This window comes from Diabrotica virgifera, chromosome 1 (genome assembly GCF_917563875.1).
Source record: "Diabrotica virgifera virgifera chromosome 1, PGI_DIABVI_V3a".
Taxonomy (NCBI): domain Eukaryota; kingdom Metazoa; phylum Arthropoda; class Insecta; order Coleoptera; family Chrysomelidae; genus Diabrotica; species Diabrotica virgifera.
In genome coordinates, this window is record NC_065443.1 from 141,815,520 (window position 1) to 141,836,037 (window position 20,518).

At 31.1% G+C, this 20,518-nt stretch overlaps 1 protein-coding gene across 15 annotated transcripts in view; it reads right to left on the reverse strand.

Moving 5' to 3' along the window:
* LOC114326365 (antichymotrypsin-2) overlaps positions 1–20,518 on the reverse strand; it is a 211,168-nt gene that overhangs the window by 83,717 nt on the left and 106,933 nt on the right. The window contains exon 4 of one of the 15 annotated variants that reach the window (XM_050641613.1): positions 5,002–5,286. The exons of 13 other annotated variants lie outside the window; for them this stretch is intronic. In XM_050641613.1, the coding sequence (XP_050497570.1) occupies positions 5,132–5,286 (155 nt within the window). In that variant the 3' untranslated portion in view covers positions 5,002–5,131. Of the gene's footprint in view, positions 1–5,001; positions 5,287–11,379; positions 11,941–20,518 lie in introns of those variants that run through there. One more of the 15 variants, XM_050641595.1, reaches the window with a different exon arrangement.

A 20,518-nucleotide genomic window follows, 5' to 3' on the forward strand; every position in this document is an offset into this window, starting at 1 on the left:
AATTAAATTTTCTTTACCAGTAGTATACGGCTGAATAATTGGTTGCCTATTATTAGCAAATGCCGTGTTATGTACAGAGACATGGTAACCGTAGACAAGGCATACTGAGCAAAAAAGCGTAATGCGCGGGCAGTCGACCGGTTGTCTATCTCTTTTTATTAAGCGATACCGCTCATATGACGGACAAAGATGGCTAGACCACTCAAAATGAATATTGACCAATGGCGTCCTTGATATCGGCGTTACACCTCGATGCACAGAGCAGCCCATAGCCTAATCTACAGGTTATTATATCTATGGTTTTGTATTGTAAAAAATTACAACAAAAAATTCTGTCGAAACCTTCAATATTCTGTTTTTTATTACAGTGTAATTAGGTATATTACGTTCTATTTCATTTATTACTGTGTATTTATACGTACATAATGCCACATAATCAAGTATAGTATTTTTACTACAAAAGCGATATTACGTAGGACAAAATTTTTGACGTAAGAGAACTGTCAAAACATTAGAATGTGACTTTTCATTATTGCCATGTTTATAATAAACATGGCAATAATGAAAAGTCACATTCTAATGTTTTGACAGTTCTTTTACGTCAAAAATTTTGACCTACGTAATATCGCTTTTGTAGTAAAAATACTATAGTCACTAAGTCACTACAAGTTGCTTGTATTTTCATTCACCATCATCGGACTGGCCGGGGTCTGTTTTGACCCAAAATCACAATTTTTGGCTGTTAATTTATAGATCTTAATTTTTAATCGGCACTCTTCCGTCTATCTGTAATTTATATATTTTAATGATAAAAATCATGCATACAAGAACATTTACCTAAAACGGTTAGATTCGGTTAGAAAAAATTTAAAAGCGTCATATTTCAGACGTAGTCCCACGACTTTTGGATATTACCGTTGATTGAATACACGAATTGTATTCAATCAACGATATTACTTAGCTCAGATAGAACAAAAAAATACAAGGAGGCGATGCCATTTGTGTTGTAAAGGCAAAAACAGAAAAACAAATAAAATATGCGTAAAGTGTAATAAATAATTTTTTCTACGACCGTTTAATAACATGCTCATTATTCTCTATTTTTTCATAGATAATAGCAGCCATTACTGTACCCGTGAGTAATAGTTCATTACTCACGGGCTGAAGTTACTCACGGGCTGATGTTAGATTCAAGTGGTACATGCCACTTTTAGTATTAATCGTATATAAACTGCAAATAACATTACTTAAACTTGTTTATTTAATACAATAATTATTATTGTAATTTATATTAACAATTAACTTCGAAAAATTGTTAAAGGAATTTTAACTGTAACGATATCAGTATATTTTTTACGTTTATAGCTTGTTTACTAACAATTTTTAAGTTTATCATTTATTTTAGTAACAGTTTATGTTAAATGTAAATATACCAATATAACTATATGAAATACGTCCACCGACAATAGCCATTTCCTGTTTATTGTTCACTGACAGTAGGTATAAATTTATGATTATAATTTTTCGGAAACGAATAGAACTTGGATTGACTATTTTCTTGTTGTATTTTTACAATAAATAAGAATTTGGTAATAGTAGGCAACCAATTATTCAGCCACGTACTAGGGGTACATAGCATTTAGGTATATTTGTAAATTATTATAATTTAAATCTCGAGTAGTTGATAATTATATTTTTTACTAATTAAAATTAAAAAAGGTCGTAGAAAAAGTATAGTATTCTACTCGCATGTAATAGCTATTACTCACTCTGATGAATTGTGTCGCAAACTTCATCATCGTGAGTAATAGCCATCATTACATGCTCGTTGAATAATATACTATTAAGTATTGTATACCTAGAACACGCGAAATCAGAGACAGTTTCTGTACATTGTACCAATAGTATGTCTGTAGTTGTTATTTAACTATTCTAAATGGGAAATGAGCCACAATTGAACTAAAATAATGATTGTATTAACGTTTCGACGTCCACATCGGATGTGTTTGTGTCAGTCAAAATACAAAATATTAATAAATTAAACAAAAATGTTGTTGCTTAGTAAAATATTCTTCCAATAATTAAATTTAATCTAACTTATTTATATCGGCAATTCAGACATAACGAGCGATCCAAAATTATTGGGATCAAAGCTAGCCGTGCAAAAAATTACGTATGTCCTCTCTGAATCTGAATTTATATCATTGGTTTATCAATTAATTTTAATTAACATTATAAAACATAAAAAATCAGTCAAAACTTTTAACACAGAACTTTAATCAAAAATAAAAAGAATTAACAAAATTATAAGTAACAATAATAAATAAAATCAAACAACCAACATCTCTACATAACCTAACTTTTCTTGAAGTTGACGTACACTGCAAAGTTGACGTAAACTGGTAAATATATCTGAATTAAGAATGGACATGCACTGTATAGCTATCTCTGTCGTTCAGAGCCACCTATGGTGACAATAATTTTGGATCACACGTTATATTATACATTTTAAAGTAGAAGACTTTAAAATGATATTGGCAATATGTATAATATATAAAATATATATAAAATGTGTAATGAATTGCCGATATAAATGAGTCAGATTAAATTAAATTATCAGAAGAATTTTATACTAAGCAACAACATTTTTGTTTAATTTATTAATATTTTTATTTTGACAACGACATCCGATGTGGACGTCGAAACGTTAATATAATCATTTTTTTAGTTAAATTTTGGCTTATTTCCCATTTAGAATAGTTGATTACAAAAATGCCACAAGGAAATAGCTTCAGAACAACATTAGCTGGTATTTAGTCTGTTAGTTTCAATCAGAATATATTTTGTTGCAATGTGTATGCTTTAGTCTAATAAATGTTCAATACCATAAAAATATAGTGTTATTGTTACAGTTTTTTTCGTATAGGCATAGTTCAGGCATTATTAGAATGGGGTCCGTTCAGACCCCAGCCCGTCTTTTGTGTAATATTTTGAGGCCTGTTTGAAGTTTTTGAATTTGCCTATATATTTCCTTTATTACGGCTTTCTGCTTAGGTACTGCTGCGATTACTTATTTCGAATATAGCCCAATAAATGACCGTTTTGGAGTGTAATTTCCAGGGGCAACTCCGAATTGCATGAAAATTTGGATTTAGATTCTACTTACCCTCCACTTCAAAGTTGAATTTGTGCCGTTGATTGCTTTTACTTGGGGGGTGACATTTACCCCTTCTCGGGGGTGAAAAACGCGTGTTTAAAATAAGGCCGGAAATGGATAAATTGACTTATTTTAAGCACCTTTTGTTCTATAAAGTTTTTTACGTAAGTCAATACTTTTCGAGTTATTCGCGATTTAAAATGTTGATTTTTCGACAAAAAAACTACGTTTTCAGACAGTTTTTCCAAAATAACTCAAAAAGTAGATATTTTATCGAAATAAATATATTTAGAAAAAGTGTAGCCTATAAAAAAACGAAAAAAATGATGTACCAGTAAAGTCTACAAATTGAGCAGGAGCAAAGTTGTAGCTCATGAAAAATACGTTCTTATTCGTCTAATTCCAAATCGAATAATTCAACGCGAAATCACCGAAGAAAGAAGCGTTTTTCAGGAAAACCTTATTAACATTTTTAAAGGATCGAAAAAAAGCTTATTGTTTGTTTTTTACAAAAGTTTACAGCATAAAAAATAAGCGAGTTATACTGAAAAAAAAAGGTGGCCCTTTTTTTTGGTAAAAAAATCGTGAAAACCTCGCTCTATTTAGCACCCTAAATGAAATTAATCGTTTGGCTTTACCATCTATTTTAACTGTATGTGTATTGTTTATATGATCTGTAAGTTTGATTGGTTTGAAGTGCTTATTTTTAAAAACATTTTGTTTTATAGTAAAAAATTCTTTTGAAAAATTTCATTTTTTCAAAATAACTTAAAAAGTATTAGTGATAAGAAAAATCTTAAAGAGTAAAAAAATGTAGGTTTTGCTATTATAAATATGCTAGTTTTATTTTGTTTCTCTGTAAGACAAAAAATTGGTTAGGATATGGCTGTTCAAAATTTGCATACACTCGTGATTAGTGACCCATTCAAGCTTTCTCAATTATGACCCTTTCAAATATAAACACTTTAAACCGGTGAGACTGACAGATTATATAAAAAATAGATAGGTAAGTAAATTGTTTGTAAAGCGGTAGCGATTAATTTCATTTGGGGAGCTAAACACGGCGAGATTTTCATGATTTTTTACAAAAAAAAGAGGGCCAACTTTATTTTGAGCGTAACTCGCTTGTTTTTAATGCTAAAACTTTTGTTAACAATTAAAATAAAGATTTTTATAAACACTTTAAAAAAGTCTAAATGGGTTTTTCCCAAAAAGTGCTTAATTTTTCGGTGATTTCACCTTATTTGGAATTAGACGAATAAAAACGTGTTTTTCATGAGCTACAACTTTGTTTTTATTTGATCGATAGACTTTACTGATACACCATTTTTTTGGGTTTTTTATAAGCTACACTTTTGCTAAGGATATTTTTTTCGATAAAATGTTTACCTTTTGAGTTATTTGCGAAAAACCGTCTGAAAACGTAGTTTTTTTTGTCGAAAAATCAACATTTTCAATGGCAAATAACTCGAAAAGTATTGACTTACTTAAAAAACTCTATAGAATAAAAGTTGCTTAAAATCAGTCAATTTATCCATTTACGGTCTTATCTTGAACGTATGTTTTTTCACCCCCGAGAAGGGGTGACTGTCACCCCCCAAGTAAAAGCAACCAACGGCACAATTTCAACTTTGAAGTGGAGGGTAAGTAGAACCTAAATTCAAATTTACATGCAATTCGGAGTTGCCCCTGAAAATTACACGGTATCGCCGAATTTCCCTTTCATTTACTGGGCTAATACGAGTATATTCGAATATGGTACATATTTCGAAACTAGAGCTATATACTTTAGTTCTTTTTAAAGCTATAATTCTAGATCTATGTATTTGTTTAATACACTCTACTTGTTTACCATATTTTTTATTTATACAAGCAGCGATAATATAGATATGTTTTACAAATTCAGAACGAACAAATTATACATACTTTATCACAATATACACATACACGTAAGTAACACGGTCTACTAAAGTTCTAAACAGGCTGGCCGATTCTTCCGTTGAATAATAATTGTAGCGAAGTGTCTCCATTTTCAGCTTGTTCTTTCAATGAAAGACAAATGTAAAAAGGATGATCGACGATGACTTCTTTAATTCTAGGCATACTTTTCTTCAAAATGGCTTTTTTGGCTGCGAAAAATAATATGTTGTAAGTTTTTAAAAAGCACATCACATAGAGATTATTCTAACTGGTTATTTAACACTAAAGCACACACAGTTAATACTCCAGGGTAATAAGCTAGAAATAGACCATGTTCGGGACACTCAAAGATCCAGGTAGCTGACTACTTTTTTAGTTATTGTATACCTATAGGAAGAAAACCTACCTGTTTCCTGCCTAGAGTTCGCGTCCGTTTTTTAATTATTGACAATTTAATGCAAAAATCGCGATTTTTTTCGATTTTTAGCACTCCATTCAAAAGCTAAACAGTTGACATAAAAAGTTAATTTGTTGCTACGCAAACTGCAAAATAAGTGAAAATCGTTATTTGTTAATAACTTTTACTACAATTACTTTTAGAACTTTAGTGTTTCACCCAAAGTTGTGTATTGAAATATTTAACAAACCCTCAAAATTTGAGACCGATCCATTAATTAGTTTAAAAGTTATTCTATTTGTTTATCCCACAGACCTTTATTTTGCAATAACATAAGACAGAAAATAATAAAGATAAGGCAATTCTGCGTATGTCAAATGAAAGTAGAAAAGTGATACTATAAAAATGTACTAAAAAAAGATAAAAAATTATCTAATATAGTCAAAAATACTAATGCCAAATTTTTGATATTTTGTAGTTTATAAACATTTAGAACAACTTTAAAAATATTGTCCGTAGAAAAAATCATTGTACATATTCGAAAAGTTGGTATTTTACACGAATTTTTAAAAATGTTGTTCAGTTGGTGACTAGTCGTGGTAAGTGAAGGAGCCGACAAATACACGAGTTCAAAAACTAAAAAAGGCAACTTAAAACTACTATCATTTTCTATATCTCGGGATCTACTGAATATATTTTCATCGTTCTTTTATTAATTTGTATGTAATTTTTCTGTACATTACAAATATGTAATTTGTCTATTTTGAAAAAATAATTTTTTCCCAAAAATCCATGTTTTTAATCAGACTATCATTATTAATCATACAAAAAGTTAAGGTAGGTATACTTTAATAAATAAATTATCTTCAATAAATAATTATCTAATAAAAATAATTTATTTATTAAAGTGAACTTTAACTTTTTGTATGATCATTAATGATACTATGATTAAAAAAATAGATTTTTGTAAAAAAATATGTTTTCAAGAATTGCTTAAACAAATTTAGACCAGGGCGGATCTGTAAAAATATTAGTACATTTGGACGTTGAGAGGTGACTCAAATTTTTTTGCAGAAATTGCTTGAAAATAACTCAAATAATAATATTTGAGTTAGCCTTCCTCTCAAAAAGGTCCGGAACATTGTTTAAATAATCAAAATGACAAAAAAGGAAGGAAAAATTCGATTTTTTTCTTCGTTTTTTGATTATAACTTTAAAAGTATTCATTTGCGAGAAAAGTTGTACTGACATAAAAGTTGCGTAATTAAATTTCCTACAATATGGAATTGGTTAAGAATTTAAAAAATATACACCCTTGTTGCAAAATAGCAATAATTGCGAAAAAAACATACAAAAACAAGTATTCGCATTTTACGTTTTTCAGCCATTTATGCTACACTTAGGACCTTCATATTTCACTTAGAAAAACGTTATGATACAGTAAAACAATACTGTAAATTTGATTAAGATCAGTTAAATAGATTTTGCAATCCAGCTTTCGCAAAAATAATTCATTTTTTCAAAATGTTACAGGACTGAAAATAAAGCAGATAGCAAGTTGACATTTTTTTTGCTTATAGAAGTGTACTGTACCTTTCATTTGCAATTTTGCAAAATTAAAGTCAATTAACTACCACGGCGTCAGGAATTTTTCTAAATAAACATTAATTATTGGTGCTACGCGCAGGACAGCGGATAGTTTGATCTTATTGGGCATTCCAATGACCTTTGATAATGATTGATACATTTTAATTTTTATTACATTTCGATATACATAAATAAATTTGTTTATTGCAAAATAAAAACACATACTCTATTCTTTGAAATAACACTTTTATTAGCAAAAACTTTATTGTTCATATATTTTAACTTAGAGAATAAAAGTTTATTATTTTTAAACATATGCAATTGTTTAAACAATATTTCACAAACAATAATAAAATTAGTTTGATTTTTGTGGAATTAAAATATTAAAATACAACAAAATATAGAGTAAGAAAATAATATATTAGATAAAGATTGGAAGAAATTTTGGTGGAAATCAACTTGTGTGAATGGAACACCGCTGTCCTGCGCGTAGCACCAAAAATTAATGTTTATTTAAAAAATTTCTTGGCGCCGTGGTAATTAATCGATTTAAATTTTGCAAATTGCAAATGAAAGGCACAGTACACTTCTATAAGCAAAAAAAATTTCGACTTGCTATCTGCTTTATTTTCAGTCCTGTAACATTTTGAAAAAATGAATTTTTTTGCGAAAGCTGGATTGCAAAATTTATTTATTAAAATCTATTGAACCGATCTTAATGAAATTTACAGTATTATTTTACTGTATCATAAAGTTTTTTCTGGGTGAAGTATGAAGGTCCTGCGTATAGCATAAGTGGTTGAAAAACGTAAAATGCGAATACTTGTTTTTGTATGATTTTTTCGCAATTATTGCTATTTTGCAACAAGGGTGACTATTTTCTAAATTTTTTACCAATTTTATATTGTAGAAAATTTAATTACGCAACTTTTATGTCAGTAAAACTTTTCTCGGAAATGAAAACTTTTAAAGTTATAATCAAAAAACCACGAAAAAAATCGAATTTTTCCTTCATTTTTTGACATTTTGATTATTTAAACAATGTTCCGGGCATTTTTGAGAGGGAGGATAACTCAAATATTATTATTTGATTTATTTTCAAGCAACTTCTGCAAAAAAAATTTGAGTCACCTCTCAACGTCCATCTCAAAACAGATGCGCCCTGGACTAATTAGACTGATTATTAATTAATAAATTTATAAACAAATTGCATATTTGTAATGTACGAAATTACATACAAATTAAAAAAAGAAAGATGAAAATCCATTGAGTTGTTCTGGGGATACAGAAAATTGTATTAGTTTGAAATTGCTTTTTCGGTATATATTAACTCGGTGGATTCGTAGGTTCCCCTAGTAACCGTTTGAACTACAATTTTGAAAAATCGTGGAGGGTGCTGTCAAGATACAATGTTTATGCAAATTTTTTAATGAAAAATACAAATCCTATTATTTAAAAAGGCATCAATAAAATTCCTTAATTATTATAAACAAATTAGCTGTGAATAAAAAAAAATACATGGCCAACTTTGTCCCTAATGAACCCAGGCTAAATTTTTTTATTTGAAAATTCGTGTTAAAATACTAGCTTTTCGAATATATAAAAAGATTGTTCCTACGGACAATATTTGTAAAGTTATTCTAAATGTTTATAAACTACAAAATTTCAAAAATTTGACATTAGGATTTTTGATTATATTGATTAATTTTTTTATCTTTTTTTAATACATTTTGATACTATCACTCTTCTACTTTCATTTGGCATATTCAGAATTGCCATATCTTCATTATTTTCTGTCTTATGTTATTGCAAAATAAAGGTCTCTGGGATAAACAAATAGAATAACTCTTAAACTAATTAATGGATCGCTCTCAAATTTTAAAGGTTTGTTAAGTACCCCAATACCCAACTTTGGGTGAAACACTAAAGGTCTAAGGTAGTTTTAGTAATAGGTATTAACAAATAACGATTTTCACTTATTTTACAGTTTGCCTAGCAACAAATTAATTTTTTAACTTTCAAAAATCGGCGTTTTGAAGGTTTTTCAATGTTCTAAAAAATTGTCTTTTGTAATTTTATGTCAACTATTTAGCTTTTAAATGGGGTGCAAAAAATCGAGAAAATCGCGATTTTTGTACTAAATTGTTAATAATTAAAAAAACGGACGCGAACTCTAGGTAGGAAACAGGTAGGTTTTCTTCCTATAGGTCTACAATAACTAAAAAAGTAGTCAGCTACCTGGATCTTTGAGTGTCCCGAGAAAATCCTTATTACCCTGGACTATAACCTTTTACGTAAAAATGTCGCTTACTTTTCTAGTTTATCGATAGTTTAGCGAGAATAATCGCATTTTTCTTCTTATTTATTGGGAGTATACCACAATTTTAAATGAAGATACGTTATATTTGATAATTTTTTTCTCCTTTTTGTGTGAGCATGGCTGTCTGTGTTTCAATATGCCTCCATAAGTCTTTCCACCGCTTTCGTGGTTTTCCCACTGATCATCTTCCTACTGTCCCATACTGTCTCACCATCGATTAGTGTTGCCCAAATACAAGAACAAGACAATATTACACAGTCTTTGGTCTTGGTCTTGGTATTGGTCTTGCAGAAAGAGTCTTGCAAAGTCTCGTAGTTACCTATTAGTCTATCGCGCTTTTATTAAACGTTACTTAAAATCTTAGAACAACGTAACAGAGTAGGTATATTTTAAGTTTGATTTAACATAGCCATAGTAAAGACCAACCAAATTAACAAATGTGTAAATAACCGACACCGGGTGGGGTTTGAACTCACGATCTAGGCGATCCGGGCCTACGTTCTAACTAAGTGAGCTATCTACAATGTCCCACGGGAGTCAGTATGTTTCTTAATAAACGTTTGCATTTAATAAACTTTATTGTGCTAAAACATAGTTAAAATACAAAAACACCAAATTAGTGACATAAACGACTGTGTTTTAAAGAAGATTATCTGTCTAGAAAAGGATTGATGGACCCTCACCTTATATGAAATGGAATAAAAGAGTTATACAATTTGCCAGTATCGTTACTTTAAATATTTCGTTTTTTTTTTACTCTGTAGCCGGCATTATCTGTTATTAATTTGTCTCGTTACTTTTGAATATTAGCCGCACTCTTTCAGCAAAAAATTTGTTTAACTGAATGATCGCATCGCACACTCAGCAGAAACGATTACTAACTAATAAGGAAAAAAATTTAATTATTAATTGGGTGTCCTTAACAGTAGATATAAACCTTATTATATATTTTATCAGCTAAGGCGACATATTTTTAAAAAGTTTCGATACGATATTACTCTTCGTCGCAACGTAAGAAGATTATTTTATGATTAGAGGACGGCTATTCTCAAAATCTGGACAATTAATTTCAGAGCGAAGAAGTCGTCTGCTGGGAAAGAATTTACCAAAATATTTTATTTTTACCTTGTAATTATGAGCCCTGAGTATGTGTCAAATGTGTCAAGTGTTCTTTTAATGGATATTTTAATTCGCTATGTATGATTACGGTATTGTTCGTAAAGCGCTGGTTTCCTCGAAAGCGGTGCCGACAACCTCCGATCGTAACACAGCGATGAATGACATCATAAAAAACTGTACCATGCAAAATAACAGCGTTGGTTTCCAAGGATGCGTTGGAAGCCACCGCTTGCTGAGCTTGCACATTCCATTGCCCCAGTGAAGAACTTTGAATTTTTCACCGTAATCTGACGTAATTCATCGCAGTGCTATGATCGCTGTTTGTCGGTGCCGCTTTCGAGGAAACCCAGGCTTAATGCGCATAATTCCAATTTTCCAAATTTTTGTTACATATTTTTTTGCGTCTCAAAAAATCTTTAAGCATATACCCGAACTACAATACTCCCTAAAACGACACTCAGTCCTAACTGCAAGACGAAAAAGTCTCGCAGACTTGGTCTTGTTCTTGCTCAAATCTTGCGCACAGTCAGTCTTGGTCTTGCTAAAATATGGCGGTCTTGGCCTTAAATGCAAGAACAAGACCAAGGCTGCAAGAACAAGGCCGATTTTGGGCAACACTACCATCGATTCTTCTAACGGTTTTCGTTGTTCTAGCATTATTTTTGTTCTCTCTGTGCCGGGTCGTGTCTCTGCCGCGTATGTTATTATTGATCTGATGATTGTTGCTACAAAAACTGTAGTATTTCAGACAGCAAAAAGTAAATTTATATTTACAGTACCATCGTTGGTACACTAATTAAAAAATGGTCTTCTTTATTATTATTATTATAGTAAAAAAATCGTTAACAACTAATTCGTTTATAAATAATAAACAAGCACTTAAGTTATTTTTATTATCTATTGAATATTGAATAATATCACAATACAAAGTTTGTCTTTTTTAAATATTAGTTTTTCGAGAGTTAAAGAAAAGGAGCGCTGTTTTTAGTCAAAAATTGGATACACAACTGAAAGGCCTTTCCCATGGGTCACTCGATTGGTATTATTCACATTTTAAATCTTTTAATAAATGGTTTCGCATTTTTTTGTGATAAGAGTTTGGTTTATAAATCATTGATTTATACAAAGAAAAGTTTCACATCGTCAGTAAAATTTTTGCTTATTTTTAAAATTAACATGCATGTAACTGTACGTGGATAACATTCACTGTAGGTATGTGAATAATAATCCAATCGAAATCTTCCTGAAATATCTCAATATTTTATATTAAATCTCAAAAATTGGAACAAGGGTTTTCTACTTTGCCATTAAATAATAAGGTTAGAGGCCCGCCTTCATTTTCTTCCATCCCTTTGATCACAAACATAATCAAAAATGCATGATCAGCAATAAACGTTATACGACGATTTCCCAAACAGCACGTCTTCTTTATTCTTCCTACTGTGAAAAAAATCTTAATAAATATCGTAACAGGTAGACCTAGGGTCATTCAAAACTATACTATCGGAGCAATATGATTACTGTATTTTGCAGTTTAAATGTCCAAACCAGCGTTTGCCGAGTTACCGCATCTGATATTTACTTTTTTTTATAACATTGCTGTGTATTGTTTATTAGAATTACAAAATATACAAGAAATAAATCCCAGATAACAATAGTTCTCGCCAGTGGCTCACACCCCCCTACATGCGACACTATAATATATGCGAAGTTTTCGATTTTGCCTGACCGAATTGAAAAATGGGCCAAATCCCATCTTAAGGTTTAAGAAAAGAGCCGTCAATCCATATGTCAACAATCCATAAGTACATTAGATAGGTACATTTTCTTTTTATACAAAAATCATAGTTATTCTTATGTATCATAAGTATTGCGGTTATTATAGCAACCGTAAATTTTTAATTAACAATTCAATTGTTGCTAAACTCTTCATTCAATTTCCAACGGCTTCTGAAATTATAATCTTTACGAAAAGAGCTTTTATATTACCAAGTTATTTAATTATTGATAAACAATTACTTAACTAAAATTTTAGTTGAAAATTAAAGATTTTGTTGGAAAAACCCGCATTTTCCGGGGATAATTTTAGTCGAAGTAAATCGGGAAAAACACGTCTCTATGCAGAATTTAATTACGGTGAATTTTAATTTGGGTGTTTTTGGTGTAAAGTTGAAATCTTTGGAGTTATAGAGCAAAAATTGAAAAAATACGATTTTCGGGCGCCATTTTGTTTATAAAAAAAGTAGCACACTATCTGCGGACTTTGCATATCTATATTATTAATATATACAATCATAAGATTTGATTCCAGTAATAAAATTGCTTAGACAAGGCGAAAACGGCGGGTTCTCTGGGAAAAATATTCCCATGAGATTTTTTTGCATAATTACATTCGTGAGACATCGCAGAATACGGTTCAAGAAGTCGCCCACGTGAAAAGTGGGCCAAATTTTTTTTAATCAAATTGCAAAAATCAATATTTTTGGGCCGAACAATTTTTTTGTAGGTTTTTGGACCATTCTGGATAAAAAAGGTCTCTTATAATTTTTCTCTAAAGTTGATCGTTTTCGAGTTATAAGCAATTTAAAATTGAAAAAAAAAAACGAAAAATGGCGGTTTTCAAGGCTTAATAACTCCGTTAAAAGTTATTATTATGAAAGTCAGAAAGTGACTAAATCAAAGTTTAATGCCCCCCATACAAGATCCCTTAATAATATTTAGCGCCATGCACGTGGTAGACGGCCGTAAATGTGAGTGCAAGTAAGATGCACAATTGGACTGCCGGAGTGGCATCTCTCTCGCACTCAGCATGTATGGCCGGCTACCACGTGCATGGCGCTCAATATTATTACTTAATAATAACAGCTTAGTAATAAAATAATGACAAAAAATTCTTCGGGATCTTGTAGGGGGGGCATTAAACTTTGATTTAGTCACTTTCTGACTTTCATAATAATAACTTTTAACCGAGCTATTAAGCCTTAAAAATCGCCATTTTTCGTTTTTTTTTTTCAATTTTAAATTGCTTATAACTCGAAAACGATCAACTTTAGAGAAAAATTATAAGAGACCTTTTTTATCCAGAATGGTCCAAAAAACCTGAAAAAATTGTCCGTGCCAAAAATATTAATTTTTGCAATTTGATTAAGAAAAATTTAAAAAAAAATTTGGCCCACTTTTCACGTGGGTGACTTCTTGAACCTTATTCTGGAATGTCTCACGAATGTAATTATGCAAAAAAATCTCATGGGAATATTTTTCCCAACGAACCCGCCGTTTTCGCCTTGTCTAGCTGCTAAATAACTTTTCCTTGTATTCTGCTAATTAGCCCAGAGTAAAAATGGAATTGGGAAGGATCCATCTCTAAAATGAAATTGGGCAGGACACCTTCCCAGGTTATGAGACAACCGATGGACAAAATGTATTGTCGAGTGGAGGCCACGAGAAGAAGCACTACGGAGCAGAAGACGACCACCAACCAGCTGGACTGACGATTTGAAGCGTGTAGCGTTGATAGCAGTAACTGGATGTAAGCCGCATAAGACAGAGACATAATATGGAAAGAGCTAACGGAGACCTATGTAAGTCTCACTGAAGTTAAAGTAAAGGCAAAACAAAACAAAAACATTATTACACCACATTCTTTTACATTAATTTACTTCTTTTTTTTTTGCTTTAGTATTTTTATCGGCAATTTTGATTTATAGTCCATTTGATAAGAAATTCATTTCTTATTTGTATACGCATCTACATTTAAGAGCAAACTAATCGACTCACTCGATGAATTATACACGTTAGATGTCTCGAATTTCGTAAACCAGATGTCTCGAATTTCGTAAATCTGTTGTCCCATTTGAGTGATTTTTTTAGTACGTTATAGCGTTATTCTTTAACAATATCGCTGTAATAATAATGTTGCCCGGCAGGTAAATGTCATTTTATACCGGGGGTAAAAATCATACTGTGTTTTTTCCTTAAAGTTCGGAACACACCTTGTGGAATATTCTAGCATAATATATAAAATATTGAAATTTAAACTCAATTGTAGCTTTATTAACATTATCTTTTTGCTTATGTTGGATAATAAAAAAGTTGGGTAATAAAAAAGTTTAGTTTAATAAACAAGCCTAATGTAGGCTATGAGAAATTAACAATTAATGGATGTCAAATTGTTAACAGTCAAAAAGTGTCTGGTTTTGTTGGGAAAATTTATTATTTAAAGTCAATTTTCAATCAGCTATATATTTTTTTGTTATTTGGTGAAAATGGAACGAGCTACAAGGAATATGACCCACGATGAGTGTGTTCAAGCAGTGATCTTACATAGCGAAGAACTTAGCTACCATGATGCTATCGGCTCCTTATATTGCTTACAATTTTTTTCTAATGCACGATAATGCAAGAGCTCACGTTCACGAACTGTAACGGAATATTTACAACAGGTAAATCTTCGGACTATGAATTGGCTATCGCATAGTCCAGATCTTAACCGGATCAAAAATTTGTGGGACATATTTGGCAGAAGACTACGACAGCGTTTGCCATCTCCTAGAATGTTACAAGAGGTAGAAACAGTAGCTCTCGAGATTTGGAATGATATATTCATCAAGACCAAATAGCATACCTCACATGTAATATAAATATTTATTATCGAACATCAGCGTACGAATAAAAAAAAAATAAATGTTAAGAAAGCCTAAGGTTACAATTGAGTTTTAATTTAAATATTTTATATGTGCTAGAATATTTCACAGCGCGTTCCGAACTTTAAGAAAAAAACACAGTATGATTGTTATACCCGGTGTAAAATGACATTTACCGTCTAGCAACAATATTATTACATCGATTTTCTTAAATAATAAGGCTATAACATACCAAAAAAATCACTCAAATCGGACAACAGGTTTAGGAAATTCGAGACATGTAACAATTGTAACATGTATAATTCATCGAGTGAGTCAATTATTTTGCTTTCAAGTGTATTTAAATCAAAAAGATTGACACCTACAAAAAAAAGTTAAGAGTAAGAAAGGATATAAAATACGGATTATAAACACTCCATGAATCTAATGATTGGATACATACATACTTACAGAGAGGTTCAAAATTATGGAATAAATTAATTTTTTCAAGAATAGTCTCTTTTGGAGAAAAATCCCGAGACAGGTCGATTTTTATTTTTAAATTATGATTTTTTTACATACATACCTATTATACTAATGACGTCATCATCTGGGTGTGATGACGTAATCAATTATTTTTTAAAATGAGAATATGGGTCGTGGGCTAGCTCACTTAAATTCAATTCTCTATTTAGTAATATAAACAATATTATTTATACAGGGTGTCCAAAAAATATTTTTTAAATTAAAATAATTGATACAAAAAGATGAATGTATTTAATTTATTTAATCCAAAATACATTTTACTGTTGTCAGAAGACAGAAAAAAAATTATTTGACAAATAAACATTGCTTTTCGCTTAAATTAAATGTTTAAACTGCCAAGAGGCAGGTGGGTGACAGCTTGAATATTGAATTTAGGTAACAAGCAATGTTTATTTGCTTCATAAAAATTTTTTCTGTTTTCCGACAGCAGTAAAATGTATTTTGAATTCAATAAATTACATACATTCTTCTTTTTGTGTCAAATAATTTAATCTAAAACAAATCATTTTGGACACTCTGTATAGATAATAGGTTAATGCTTATATTGCCGAATAGAGAATTGAAGATCCTTTTAAATGAGCCAGAACACGACCCCTCTTCTCATTTAAAAAAAGCATCGATGACGTCACTAGTATGAAATATATGCCAAAAAATCATCAAAATTTAAAAATAAAAATCGACATGTCTAGAAGTGGCCTATTCTCAAAAAATTAATTTATTCCATAATTTTGAACCTCTCTATAGATACAATTTCATGTGTAAGAAGATTGGCGTACAGCCAAACGGAAAAACAAAAAAAGTATTATACATTTAGAAACTTTTTGTTTGTGTTCGAACTGCGTAAAATATAGTCAACTGCGTAATTAAAGAAATCCAGCAGACGCATGTTTAGAAATATTTAAGTTTGTGTTCTTTGACAGTTGTTGTTTTCTCACTGTCACTGCATTTCTATTATTTCCCTGCACCCCTGCAGTAGTTAGTCATCTTTACAGAAAGATGTTTTAGCTTCCCGTCTTTTTCTATATTATTGTCATTGGTATTGCTTATTGATAGTCTATTTGATAAATATATTTATTGTTTTCATATACTTACATCCATTTAATAAAATTTAATTTAAACAATTTAATCCTCCTACTTTATATCACATGAGGTAATAATTAGTTTACATTTGGAACATTGTACGTAGGGCTTCTTAATTTGCCCTTGAACAATATATTTATAAATACGTCCCCATTTTCATCCTTCCCTCTGAGAATAAGAATAACCAGGAATGGATGGTTACCAATAAATTGGACTGGAGGAGGATGAAGCTCTTTTGTAAGCAGTTTCCTTACGATCGCTGTGAAAAAACAACCAAAGTAATAATTTCGAAGAGTTATTCAAAACCTTGATATAAAGAAAATAACATGCATTTTGCAAATGTAGAAGTTTCCCTTCCAAATCTTTTTCCGATATTATCGACTGTTCAAATTTATATTCTCACAAAATTACAACACTACTTTATGATCGAAGGAATCGATGCTAAATAAAAAAAATCATTTTCAGATTTTCATTATTTTTTGAGAGATGACATAAAAGTAATCAACATCGAAATTCTTGATAAATTAAAAAAATAATAATAAATGGAGTCCTATTATTACCCCTGGTTGTACTCATTTTAAATAGGTGGAGTCAACCTGGGGCTCAAACCTAAAAATAATAATAGAATAAGAGAAGATAACACTATGTACTATGCTTAGCTCTATCTCTCTCCCTTTCCCTGTCTTTCAGCCCTCAAACTATATACCTTGAATCTCTCTCACAATTTATTCTCCATACCAGTAATTAGTGTCACATCTAAGTGTATTACAATTAAATGAGACATAAGTGTTTCCCAAACTATCTTACATCAGGGTTATTGTCTTATACCCAGTTCATTTGCCATTTATTAATTTAAAAAGCCGAAATTCCTAAAAATAGCAACTCTTTACTTTCATAAAGTTGAATTAATTTACGGCAATATCATTATCTACGACCATTTAAAGACAAATGCACTCACTGCTTTAGTCTTCTAGTCGACTGTAAACTAAACTTTTCCCAGACTCGTCTACACTTCGCGCGGCAATAACAACAAACATCCTTGTTAGTCTAGTCGCAACATAGAGGGTCCCGTGGGCAATTCTAGCTCGCCGTGATTTGATAGTGGTATTATAGGTTTTTTGGGTAGCTGAATCCAATGGAAGTGGTCTAGAAGCCCAAATATGATGCGTTTAATTGTTATTAACAAATTATAGTAAAATTAGGTATTTTTCAGGAATTATTAGAAGTCCTGTAAATAAATTGATAGTGTTAAGGTCTTCTCTCGTGTATTTTTGGTTGCTGAATCGAATACGACTAGTCGCGATTACTCAAAATATGTTCTTATTTTGTTAATAACAAAATCATTGTTTATTCGCCGAAAAGCTCGAAATAAGGCGCTACCTACAGCAAGTTTGTAGTATTTTTCATAGTATCTTTATAAGCTAAATCGATTGCCACTACTCGTGATAGCTTAAACCACGTTCCGACTTTGTTATTAATAAATTATTGCGAAAATAGCGGTTTATAGTACGTTTACTCACGGTTTTTGCGATAAATTTTAAAAAACCACTTGGATTGTCATGAAATTTGGCATACACGTAGCTAACATGTCAAACAAAACAAGTGATATTGTACCGATGTGTACTTTTACCCTGGGGGTGATTTTCACCCCTTTTCGGGGGTGAAAAAGGAAACCCTGTCCTATACAGTTTTTTCACTAAGTCAATACTTTTCGAGATTTGCGAGTGAATATGTTCATTTTTCAACAAAAACCCACCTTTTTAGACGGTTATAACTCCGCAAATAACTCAAAAAGTAAGCATGTTTTCAAAATTTTTTTTAGAAAAAATATAGACTATAAAAAAGTGAAAAATGGTGTATAAGGTCCGTAGACCCAGTAGAAGCGGAGTTGTAGCTAATGAACTACAGGTTCATATTTGTCAAATTCCCAATCAAATATTTCAACATAAAATAACCAAAAAATGAGGCACTTTTTGAGGAAAGCTCATTACAACTTTTTTAAAGCTTGTAAAAAAAACTTTATTCTTGTTTTTTGAAAAAGTATTTAGTATCAAAAAGAAGCAAGTTACGCTCCAAACAATAACTTGCTTCTTTTTGATACTAAATACTTTTGGTTTTGGTAAAAAAAAACGGGAAAATCACCCGCTAATTAACATCTCGAATGAAATTAATCGTTACCGCTTCACAAGTTACTTTACTTATGTTGTATTTATATGATCTGTAGGTTTTATCAGTTCGAAAGTGTTTATAAAACCACCAAAAACCTGTTTTTATTGTTTAAAAATGAACATATTCACTCGCAAATAACTCGAAAAGTATTGACTTAGTGAAAAAACTGTATAGAACAAAAGTTGCTTATAATTAATCAGTTTATCCACTTCCAGACTTATTTTAAAGTATTCTTTTTTCACCCACGAAAAGGGGTGAAACTAACCCCCAGGGTAAAAGCACACATCGGCACAATATCACTTGTTTTGTTTGACATGGTACTTACGTGTATGCCAAATTTCATGTCAATCCGAGCGGTTTTTTTAAATTTAAAGCAAAAACCGGAGTAAACGTACCATAAACCGTTATTTTTGCAATAATTTATTAATAACAAAGTCGGAACGTAGTTTAAGCTATCACGACTAGTGGCAATCGATTTAGCGTATAAAAATAATATGAAAAATACTACAAACTTGCTGTAGACAGCGCATCATTTCGAGCTTTTCGGCGAATGAACAATTATTTTTTGTTATACAAAATAAGAACATATTTTTGAGTAATCGCGACTAGTCGCATTCGATTCAGCGACCAAAAATACACCAGAGAAGACCTTAACACTATCAATTTTTTTACAGGGCTTCTTATAGTACCTGAAAAATACCTAATTTTACCATAATTTGTTAATAACAATTAAACGCACCATATTTGGGCTTCCAGACGACTTCCATTGGATTCAGCGACCCAAAAAACCTATAATACCACCATCAAATCACGGCGAGCTAGAATTTCCCACGGGACCCCCTATGTTGCGACTAGACTATTTGCCGTGGTTCAAAAGACCGACAAAATGTGGCTCGTCTCGAACATTGTTCGACCGCGGCAGGCTTTGCCGCGCGTAACAGTGTGGTAACCACCTTCCGCGGCAACGACAATGAACATGCCGCTGCCTGCTTAAGAAGATGACGTACTAAATGGAATAATGGAAATATTAATTGGCAAAAAAAATATTATTTTACAAACTTTTTGTTTGTGTTAGATAAATATAGTCAATTGCGAAATTAAAGAAATCCAACAGACGCATGTTTAAAATTATTTAAGTTTGTGTTCTTTGAAAGTTATTCTTTTCTCACTGCAATTCTATTATTTCCCTGCAGTAGTTAGTCATCTTTACCGATGTTTTAGCTTCTCGTTTTTTTTTTCTATAAGTATTATTGTCATTAGCTAAGAGCTTTGAGATGCTACGTGTTTTCAATACTGCAATATGGACTTGAAAGCTTGACACTGAAGCAAGAACACATAAATAAGCTACAGTCCTTTGAAATGTGGTGTTTCAGGAGGCTGCATAGAATAGCATGGACACAGAAAAAAAACTAACACGGAAGTATTGCGAGAAATGGACAAACAATACGAAATTATAAACACCATAAAAATAAGAAAGTTACAATATCTAGGACAGGGGTCACCAATTGGTGGACCGCGGTCCGCATCCGGATCGTAGGCTAGTTTTGTGCGGACCACAAATAAATTCAGAATATAGTGTTTTGAAATTATGAAAATGTTTG